The 11,488-nt window shown below is 46.0% G+C and overlaps 2 protein-coding genes across 2 annotated transcripts in view; one reads left to right on the forward strand and one right to left on the reverse strand.

Moving 5' to 3' along the window:
• Positions 1–1,529, reverse strand: part of dnajb12a (DnaJ heat shock protein family (Hsp40) member B12a) — a 19,302-nt gene extending 17,773 nt beyond the window's left edge. The window contains exons 1-3 of the mRNA XM_080547668.1: positions 1,364–1,529; positions 626–800; positions 4–149 (exon numbers count right to left, since the gene is read on the reverse strand). Coding sequence (XP_080403794.1) covers positions 4–149; positions 626–800; positions 1,364–1,499 — 457 coding nt within the window. The 5' untranslated portion in view covers positions 1,500–1,529. The remainder of the gene's footprint in view (positions 1–3; positions 150–625; positions 801–1,363) is intronic.
• Positions 1,530–2,479: 950 nt separating this feature from the next.
• trmt2b (tRNA methyltransferase 2 homolog B) lies at positions 2,480–5,967 on the forward strand (the record flags this gene model as incomplete). Its single annotated transcript, XM_080547703.1, has 3 exons — positions 2,480–3,387; positions 3,513–3,828; positions 5,296–5,967. The coding sequence occupies 3 exons, from the start codon at positions 2,480–2,482 to the stop codon at positions 5,965–5,967; spliced, it is 1,896 nt and encodes a 631-aa protein (XP_080403829.1).
• Between the last annotated feature and the right edge of the window lie 5,521 nt (positions 5,968–11,488).

Here is an 11,488-nt window from a genome sequence, read left to right on the forward strand (position 1 = left end):
CACCTTTAAAGGCCTCGGTGGCCCCTGGCGCCTGGTTCTTGTCTGGGTGGAACCGGAGGGCCAGCTTCCTGTAGGACTTCTTCAGGTCCTCTTCGGAGGCCTCCTTCTCCACGGCCAGGATCTCATAGTAGTTTTTACAACTCTTAATTCTGCAGACACACAGAGGGCAACCAGAGACAGTTAGATTTAGATTTACTTTTTTTTGGCATTTAGCAGACGCCTTTATCCAAAGCGACTTACAACAAATACATCTATCCATTTACCATTTTAGTTACCAAAGAAAATATCTGACCCTCTCCTGTCGGTCTGGAGTTTTCTCTCTGATGAACCCATTGAAAGATGGTAAATGGACTGACTTATTGAGCGCCTTATTCCAGAGCGCTTTACAACGGCCTCTCATTCACCCATTCACACACACATTCACACACCAATGGCGGCAAGCTACCATGCAAGGCGCCGGCCGGCCCGCTCACTGGGAGCAATTTGGGGTTCAGTGTCTTGCCCAAGGACACTTCGACATGTGACCAGCCGGGACTCGAACCGCCGATCTGCCAACATTGTGATCATTAGATGCCGACTCTACCTCCTGCGCCACAGCCGCCCCTAAAAGGGGTACGCGACTCACTTTTTGACGGCCTCCAGCTGATCGGCGGTGTACGGTTTCGCGGCGGGGTCCGCACCGCTCGGCGCTGAAGTGTTCCCATGGTTACGGTGTTTCACGCCAGAGTCCTCCCCGTTCACGGGGCTGTCGGCGGTCTCGTCAGGAGGTTTCCCGTTCTGTTCGAGGGTCTCTAGTAGATCTGGGGGGACAAGGATACCAGGGTTAGCAGGGTATATACAGGAATCTGGAGGTTCATTTGAAAGTGACAGTTGGATCTAAGTGACAGTTGAATCTAAGTGACAGTTGGATCTAAGTGACAGTTGGATCTAAGTGACAGTTGGATCTAAGTGACAGTTGACACTAGAACAGCCGTGTCTATGTTACCTACTCAGGGTATATACAGGAATCTTGAGGTTAATTTCAATACCTTTCTAAGACTTTTTAAAGACCTTGTCAATATTTTTCCAGACCTTCACTGCCACTTGGAGCTGTAACCGTTTACATCAGTGACACCTTTTAACTTAACAGTTTGAGTTTGCAACAGACTAGACCACTATCATACAACACAATGTCCGGTTGGTATTTCATAATAGTTACAGGACTACAAGTAGGACTACAAGTACAGGACTACAAGTCCCAGGTACCCCCGCACCTTCCTGCAGCCATGGCAGATCTGACCAGCAGTGACACAGTGACAGACATGACAGATCACAGACACACACACACACACCACACACACACACACACACACACACGACCTACGTCTGGCCTGCTCCGTGGGGAACAGCCGCATGGCCTTCTGCAGGAACCTCCGGGCCTTGTCCTCCTGGCCTCCGAGGCTGAGGGCCACCAGAGAGATGTTGACGCACCGCGCGGCCTCCTCCTTGTTTGACTCCATCGCGACGAACAGCCGGAACTGTTTACTCTGTTTCTCTGTCTGGTCGCGCTGTTGATGACGTTTACTCTGTTTTCTCTGGGTCGCGCTGTTGATGACGTTTACAGAAAAAGAAGAAAGTTGGGCTGTGTTCGGAATAGCGTACTAGCATACTACTCATACTAGATATGACGTAGATTTTGAGTATGTAGTACGTTCCGAACGTACAGTATGCGAGATTTGAGTATGCGAGAAATTTAGTAGGCGAGCAGTTACTTCCGGTAAAATTTAAGTCGGTTTTGATGGACACTATCTCGTCTCCTATTTCCCTAAATGCATTTCTATTATTTATTATATTTATTTTTTATATATTTATTATTATTATATTATATTATTATTATATTTATTATATTATATAATTATATTTAGTAGGTAGTATGCAGTATGCTAGTACGCTATTCCGAACACAGCCAGTGGGGTTTCTGGGTCGCGCAATGATGATGTTGGAAAAAAAAAGTGGCGTTTCTGTATGGACGCGCTATGATGACGTGAGTTCAGCCGGAACGTAAATAAAACGTCAGTTCAATGACAACCTCCATGTGCAGGGAGCACCGGTTTATATCTGATGTGGACATACTTACATACTTACATACTTACATGGATACTGTTTAACTACATTGTAAGTTTTAACTGAAACAGTTTGCAGGGAAAGGTGCTGTACAAACCAAGGTTATTATTATGATTAGCCTGTGGTGATTTAGACATTCACCAAGGAGAGCTTGTACCTTTAAGAGTGGGTGTTAAAGGGGCTATGGTTTCCGGTTCCGGGATATACTAGTATTGTTACCATGGTTACTGTTGTTACTTACTGAGTGTATGTTTTGATGTATCTAAAAGTGAGGAGAAGTAAACAACCTCGACTCCAGCCTACGTCTGTCGTCTCATTGTTTGACTCCCACAAGCCTATGTTATTATTATACAGCAATTAAATATCCTGTACCATGATGGTGATGGCTGCTGGCTTCAGGTCAGCTCTATATCTGGGCCTACGTCGTTTGACAGTAGCAGAGAGTTGTTCCCAGGTGAGGTCACACCTGTGCACAGGAGCCACGGGGGCCATCATCTCCCTGGAGACCCACCCAGGGAAACCACCAGGAGCCACGGGGGCCATCATCTCCCTGGAGACCCACCCAGGGAAACCACCAGGAGCCACGGGGGCCATCATCTCCCTGGAGGACCACCCAGGGAAACCACCAGGAGCCACGGGGGCCATCATCTCCCTGGAGAACCACCCAGGGAAACCACCAGGAGCCACGGGGGCCATCATCCCCCTGGAGGACCACCCAGGGAAACCACCAGGAGCCACGGGGGCCATCATCTCCCTGGAGAACCACCCAGGGAAACCACCAGGAGCCACGGGGGCCATCATCTCCCTGGAGACCCACCCAGGGAAACCACCAGCCAAGAAGAAGAAGTGGAGAAGATTCAAGAAGCCGCCTGCGTTTGACGAAGATCTCACCTGGGAGGAGAGACTGGCGGATGCCGTCACGCCTCTATGGCGGCTGAGCTACGACGAGCAACTGCAGCTTAAGCAGAGAGAGCAGGAGAGGATTCTGCTCCAACTCTCTGACTACCTGGCAGACCCGTCGTCTCAACAGGTCTCGACAACACGCCCACACCCACACCCACCACCACCCAGGAGGGATACGCTGAGCTTCCCTCTCCTCCCCATCCTACCGTCCCCGCTACGAGACGGTTACCGTAACAAATCCACCTTCTCCGTCAACGTCGGGGCCGACGGCAACCCCAAGACCGTGGGGTTCTACGTGGGCACCGGCAAGGCAGGGAACATCGTCTGCGTGAACGGGGACCACCTCCTCAACATGCCCGAGAGACACAAGCTGGTGGCCAGGTAACATAGACACGGCTGTTCTAGTGTCAACTGTCACTTAGATCCAACTGTCACTTAGATCCAACTGTCACTTAGATCCAACTGTCACTTTCAAATCAACCTCAAGATTCCTGTATACCCTGCAGGTGCTACCAGGACTTCCTCCGCCTCTCTCCGCTGGCGCCCTGCCTCCTGTTCAACGGCGGGGGTCACTGGCGGGAGGTCACGGTGAGGACCAACGCCGAGGGCCGCGCCATGGCGGTGGTGTACTTCCACCCGCAGGGGCTCACCCCGGGGGAGGTGGGCGTCCACAAGGCCGCGCTGGTGGACTACTTCACCCAGGGTCCTGGGTCTGTGTGTCAGCTGGACTCGCTGTACTTCCAGGAGAGCTCCATGACCCGCTGCAGCCACGAGGAGTCTCCCTACCAGCTCCTCCACGGCCAGACACACCTGCATGAGAAGGTGAATACTGAACGCACTGCTCTGTACCAGGAGCCTGGGTTTGGGGGGTTCCCAATCCTCCCATTACAAGTTTCAACTTCCTATACGCACACACACACACACACGCACGCACGCACGTACGCACACACACACACACACACACACACACACATAGGTTATATAAACACTATGGCGCCATGCTAAAGCGCTCACAAATTAGACAACATAATAAAACAATAGATATCATTAATTAGGCCTATCAAAAAAACACAGTAAAGACAACAACTAGCTAAATAACAGTGTGACACTATTTAGGCTAGTACCACTAGAAAATATTTTCTGACTCAGATGTGGTGAGATGTTTCGAGGCATGGAGATGGACGGGTGCAGTGTGATGTTGTAACGTAGTCTAGACTACTTTGGTAACATTTAAGTGACTTCGTTTTTTCGGTGGGCAGTCCCACTGTTGTTTGTTATTGGATAGATACCGTAGTGAAGACAGACAGGAAAGGAAGGAGGAGAGGGCGTGTCAGCAGGATATGGGCCGGATTCAAACTGGCACTGTGTCTGTGTGCTGTAGGCTGTATATTGCGGTGCTAGACCACTGGACCGCCCAGAACAATTGTAGGACTGTACAGATGACTCAACTAAGGCTTTTAGACCCAAGGACAATAACTTAAAGCTACTCTAGAGTAGCCAAGTTAACAAGACATAATGGAATGGACTGCACTTATATAGCACCTTTAACCAAAGCACTTTACAACGGCCTCTCATTCACCCATTCATTCACACACCAATGGCGGCCAAGCTGCCATGCAAGGGGCTGGCCAGCCGGCCAGCCGGGGCTCGGACCGCCGATCTGCCAACCTTGCCATCATTAGACAGCAGCTCTCCGTCCTGCGCCATAGCCGCCCCATATCAGACAGACAGATACATCAAGAGATGTAGAAGAGATGTAGAAGAGATGTAGAAGAGATGTTACCTTATTTGCTTTTATAACTACTGCCACTTTGTTTATCTTGTCGCTGCAAAGTCAAGGAACTGAAGCCTAAGTATGTTACTCTCTCATACTTGTATAATGGGATGTGACAATAAACTTGAAACTTCAAGGAAGCTTAATGGAAGCTTCATTAATAGAAATGACACTTTTGATTTGGAGGCCATTCCATGGTTGTGTTAAAGGACCATGTACACTCCACTCATTGTTTAGGAAAGCACCACTTTGGCTTTCATGTTTAGAAAATCTCTGACCAGCTAAATTGCTAAAGGCTACAAATGATATGATTTCCACATCAGGAAACATTTTGTAATGTTTTCATCGACTGCCAGAAATATGTTTTTGTTACTACACAAGAGGGAAAGTCACTTGACACTTTCCCCGAATGGCCTTTTGGGATGGGATTATGTAACAATGTCAAATGATTATGAGAGACCCCCACTCTACTCCTCAGTAAAGTGTTTTCATGTTTTCATCCCTGTCGTCCACAGCTGCTGGGGTTCAACTTCCGCATCTCAGCTGACGCCTTCTTCCAGGTGAACCAGGGAGCAGCGGAGGTCCTGTACCGAACCGTGAGAGAGATGGGCCTCCCGGAGGAGGGAGGGAGAACGGACAGAGGGGGAGGAGGGGGAGGGGGAGAGGGAGGAGGTGGTGGAGGAGGTGGAGGTACGCTCTTGGACGTGTGCTGCGGGACCGGTGCCATGGGCATCGTCATGTCCCCCAGGGCGGAGCGGGTGGTGGGCGTGGAGCTGGTCCAGCAGGCGGTGGAGGACGCCAGGCACAACGCCCGCCTCAACGGCCTCCTGAACTGTGAGTTCCACCCGGGCAAGGCCGAGGTGGTCCTCCCCGGGCTGCTGGCCCAGCTGGGCCCCCCCTCCCCCTCCTCAGCCGGGCTCACGGCGGTGGTGAACCCCTCCCGCTCCGGCCTGCACTACCGCGTGGTGCGGGCCCTGAGGAACCACCCCTCCATACGGAGGCTGGTGTACGTCTCCTGCAAGCCGGAGGGGGAGGCCATGAGGAACTTCATGGAGCTGTGCTGCGTCCCAGACCCAGGGGGGAGGAGGGGGCTCACAGGGGACGCCTTCAGCCCCACGGTGGCTGTGCCTGTGGACATGTTCCCACACACGGCACACTGCGAACTGGTGCTTGTTTTCGAGAGATAGAGGGAGAGGGAGTGGGGGGGGGAGAGAGGGAGGGAGTGGGGGGAGGGGGAGAGAGAGGGTGGGAGGGAGAGAGGGAGTGGGGGGGGGAGGGAGGGAGAGAGGGACAGAGGGACAGAGGGAGTGGGGGGGAGAGAGAGAGAGAGGGAGGGAGAGAGGGAGTGGGGGGGAGAGAGAGAGGGAGACAGGGAGAGAGAGAGAGGGAGAGAGAGAGAGGGAGGGAGGGAGAGAGAGAGAGAGGGGTAGGGAGGGAGAGAGGGAGTGGGAGGGAGAGAGGGAGGGAGAGAGGGGGAGGGAGAGAGGGAGTGGGGGGGAGAGAGAGGGAGGGAGAGGGAGAGAGAGAGAGAGCTGATTCCAAGAACCTCTCGATGGAGAGTGTTGCAGATATGGACCAGCTGTTTCTATAGCGATGGCAGTGAGGAATCACAATAAATGAATTCATAAATGATGATGAGTTATATGGAGTTATTTATAATCAAGGTGTTGTTGAAAAGAAACAGTTGTGATTTGGGCACTATACATCAACTGTCAGAGGGATGGACTTACCAAAGTTTGAATCTCGATTGATTTAATACTACCATACAGCAAGGCAAGGCACATGTATGTATTTTTATAGCACATATTCCTCCTGTTTTAGAGACGCGACACTGGCTTCCTGTTAAGTTCAGAATAGATTTCAAGATCCTTCTGCTTGTTTATAAAGCTCTCACTCACTGGCACAGAGCTCTCAGGTCTTCTGCTAGCATATCAGCCCAATAGAGCTCTCAGGTCTTCTGCTAGCATATCAGCCCAATAGAGCTCTCAGGTCTTCTGACGCTGGTTTTCTCAAAAGAAGAGATTTAGTGAGGCTGCATTCTCATTTTATGCTCCAGATTGTGGAATGCACTGGCAGTTTACATTAGAGATGCAACGTCAGCACATATGTTCAAGTCAAGACTAAAAAATTTATTATTATTATTATTATAGCACATATTCATACAAAATTAATGTAGACTCATAGTGCTTTACATAAAAACATGATTATTAATTATAATGTAATTATAAATTAAAAAGTGAACATTTTAAATGGGTCCTCATATAACATTCAATACAATTAAAAGCCGGAACAAACAAAGTAAGACACAGTAACAATTTAAAATGTTCAGGTTTTTAAAAATAAATAAATAAAAACAAGTCAATCAGTTATAAAAGCCTGGCCTGACTCTGTTTGGTGAGGTAACAGTTCTGTCTGCAACACCGGAGCAACAGCTTCATATTTACACTTGTTACATCACATTATTTTTCTCCATATGTACACTAGATGGCGCCAAACTGCTTGCCTATCAACTTCCTCAGTGTAAGTATAGAAATATTATTAACTAGAAACTATTTGTTATATATGACTATTAGATTGTCATTGTCATCAACTTTATTGTCATTACAGAGTACAAGTACCAGACAACGAAATGCAATTCAGCATCTAACCAGAAGTGCAAATAGTGATATAAAACAACATCATAGACTTAGGTACAGTATGTATGCAAGTATGGTAGTTAAAGGTATATACAGTTATGAGCTATGTACAGTTAAGGTAGATATGTACAGTTAAGGTAGATATGTACAGTTAAGGTAGATATGTACAGTTAAGTTAGATATGTACAGTTAAGGTAGCTATGTACAGTTAAGGTAGCTATGTACAGTTAAGGTAGATATGTACAGTTAAGGTAGATATGTAGAGTTAAGGTAGATATGTACAGTTAAGGTAGCTATGAACAGTTATGGTAGATATGTACAGTTAAGGTAGATATGTACAGTTAAGGTAGATATGTACAGTTAAGGTAGCTATGTACAGTTAAGGTAGATATGTACAGTTATGGTAGATATGTACAGTTAAGGTAGATATGTACAGTTAAGGTAGATATGTACAGTTAAGGTAGATATGTAGAGTTAAGGTAGATATGTACAGTTAAGGTAGATATGTACAGTTAAGGTAGATATGTACAGTTATGGTAGACATGTACAGTTAAGGTAGCTATGTACAGTTAAGGTAGCTATGTACAGTTAAGGTAGATATGTACAGTTAAGGTAGATATGTACAGTTAAGGTAGACATGTACAGTTAAGGTAGATATGTACAGTTAAGGTAGATATGTACATTTAATGCAGCTATATATTGTAAGCTATGTGCAGATTCATAAGTAGTGGCTATATCAAAGGAGGTATGTGCAATGTGCAAAATAAATGGTACGTGCGAAGGTCGGACTTCCCTGTGAGGATTTGGATGGAGACACATTAGTGCTGGTATATAGAGGACTCCTACACTAAACGTTATGTAACCTGCGTCTATTTTAGGTTGAAAATGATTTGAATTGTTTTGCATCTCTCAATAACCATGGTTCAAAAAGAGTGTGTGATATTTGATTAGCATTAATGTGGTTATTAATGTAAAGCCTCATAATAATTGCTAATGTGGTTAAGATAATTGATCGAATGATTTGTAGCTTTAATAAGAACCTTTCTTCATTGGCCTTATTTTAACATTGACATAAATGTACAGCATCTGTCTAGGGACGGGCGTTTTAAATGATTTCACTGTTCAAATAATCACATTTGGATATTCGGATAGTCAAAAACAACATATTAAATTAGTAAATTAACCTGACATGAATCAGGAAACCAACTGACCATTCATTCCACATAATAAAATACTAATGAATATGAACACTAAGCTCTGTTCAATATATCATATTATTCTAATAACCATGACGATCCCTCCATGTAACTAAATCAGCATTAGTCTTAAAAGTATTAATCAACCTCACTGGTTATAGGTCGCAAAGCTGCAACTCTTGTGCATTACTGTAGATATATAACGACATCTAATATAAGATCAAGACCAATCAAAGTTCACTGCAGTTCACCAAGTGTTTGCTTGCTCTTGCAGACTCGCAGTTAATATGTGCCTACGGTCTCTGTGCTTGGAAACAGCACCGCCGGCTGTGTGTCGTCACATGTTGCAGCGAGTGTCCTTGCATAACAGGGTAAGTGTTCTCTTCTCAGTCTCGCAAAAGGTCAGAGGGAGACGATGTCGCACCCCCAGACCAGACCTGGACCAGACCTGATCCATCCTGTTGGTCATGGTCATCACCAGGCTCCTCGCCGTGCCAGGGCAGAGCACCGGGCACCCCCCCCCCCCCCCCCCCCGTGGAGATGGAAGAGATTAGATGCCCCAGGTTCATGTGCCCTGGGGATTGCATCGCCTATCTTTATTACCATGACTCACTGGCCTCGGTAAGTGCCAGTGTCACCCTATTGCACATGTTTTAGGGTGAGTTAACAAATATTGGCGGCAGATTACAGATCAGCATCAGTCAGTTGCAACAGACTGTTGCAGAAATGTTCTTCTTGTTACGTCACAGGTGGAGGTATTCCCCTGTGATGCACAGGAGGCTGAACCTGAGCAAGATCAGATTTAATAAAATGTTAAGACCTCTAAAAATTAAAAGCATTCGAAGCCTTCAAATATATCTATTCATCACATTCCCGGTGGGTCAGACGTTTACATACTTAGTTGGTATGTGGTAGCGTCGCCTTTTCAATTGTTTAACTTGGATCAAAGGTGTCGGGTAAGCCTTCCACAAGATTCCCACAATAAGTCGGTGGAATTTTGGCCCATTCCTCCTCCTGACAGAACTGGTGTAACTGAGTCAGGTTCGGAGGCCTCCTTGCTCGCACACACCTTTTCAGTTCTGCCCACAAAGGTTGTATAGGATTGAGGTCAGGGCTTTGTGACGGCCACACCCACACCTTGACAGTGTTGTACTTGAGCCATTTTGCTTCCATCATTTTCCTTTCTCATGATTCCATCTATTTTGTGAAGTGCACCAGTCATTTCAGGCACTCCTCGTAAACACTGTTTTTAATTATATTCGTCACTTTGTCATGTATCTGTGTATTATCTCTTTTTGTACTGTATTGCAATGTAATGCATTTTGCTGTGCCTGCTTATCTTGTATTGTCTTGCTTTGTCTTGTATTGTCATGTAGTGTATAGTTGCCTGTTGTGTCGCTTTGTTGTGCTTGCGGATGTTTTTAATGACACTACACCATTCATTTTGTAATAGCCTGCTCAGGGACTACAGATGGGAATTAGCTCATGAGCTAACTCTGGCACATTTACATTGATGTGGAAACTGATTTGTTGATTAATGTGCACTGTCCCTGGTAAATAAATAAATAAAATAAAATAAAGTCCCTCCTGCAGCAAAGCCCCCCCACAACATGATGCTGCCCCCCCCCTGTGCTTCACGGTTGGGATGGTGTTCTTCTTGCAAGCCTCCCCCTTTTTGAATGAATGAATGAATGAATGAATGAATGGTCTTTATTGTCATTGATATAGTACAGGTACAAAACAACGAAATTTAGTAGGGGGGGCTCCCCTGGTGCTAGGAAAAAAGACTAAAAACAAGAAGGGAAAAGAGCTGGTTTACATAAATAAAGGCTATGTACACTATCCACTATACTATACTGTACAGATAAAACACTGTGCTGTACTCTATGCTATGCTATACCTATTCTAACATTTCCTATTTCTCTGCAACCTTATAGGTAGGGTTGTCATATTGCACATAGTGTTATTGCACATTCATTTAAAGTGAAACATTTTTCCTCTAAACAATAACACTATGGTCTAAACAAAAACACAGTAACTATGGTCATTATGGCCAAACAGTACAATCTTTCATCAGACCAGAGGACATTTCCCCCCAAAAAGTACAGATCTTTGTCCTCATTTACTGTTGCCAACCGTAGTCTGGCTTTTTATTCTTTTTTTTTTACGCTTTTGGAGCAGCGGGTTCTTCCTTCTTCCTTACTGAGAAGCCTTTCAGGTTGTGTCGATAGAGGGCCTGTTTAACTTTAACACAGGGGACAGCGTTGGTTACGGTCGTCAGGGGAGACGGTTAGTGACAGTTCGTGACGTTAGAATTATAAGGTTCTATCTCCATTTTTGTCCAAATTTAGTTTTTTACATAATCTGATCCATCAGGTGTTTATTAATGCCTGTGTGGTGTTATTTTTAAAATGTTGACATTTTTGAGTTAGTAATTAATAAAATACAAAGGTTCCATCTCACAAAACATAATGGAATGTAAAAACTTTGACGCTCAATATCTCTGAACTGCCCTAAACGGAGATAGAACCTTATCATTCTAAACTCACGACTTGTTTAACTGTGGATGTCGATACTCTGGTGCCTGTTTCCTCCAGCATCTTCACAACGTCCTTGGCTTTGATCTGGGATCGATTTAGATTTTTCGCACCAAAGTACCAAAGTACGTTTCATCTCTAGGAGACAGAACGCGTCTCTTTCCTGAGTGGTATGATGACTGTGTGGTCCCATGGTGTTTATATACGTGTGCACTATTGTTTGTACCAGGTGACATTGGTACCTCGAGGTGTTTGGAAATCGCTCCCAAGGATGAACCAAACGTGTGGAGGTCCACAATTCTTTTTCTGAGGTCTTGGCCGATTTCTTTAGATTTTCCC

This window comes from Nansenia antarctica, assembly GCF_963989245.1.
Source record: "Nansenia antarctica genome assembly, chromosome: 17".
NCBI classification, from domain to species: Eukaryota; Metazoa; Chordata; class Actinopteri; order Argentiniformes; family Microstomatidae; genus Nansenia; species Nansenia antarctica.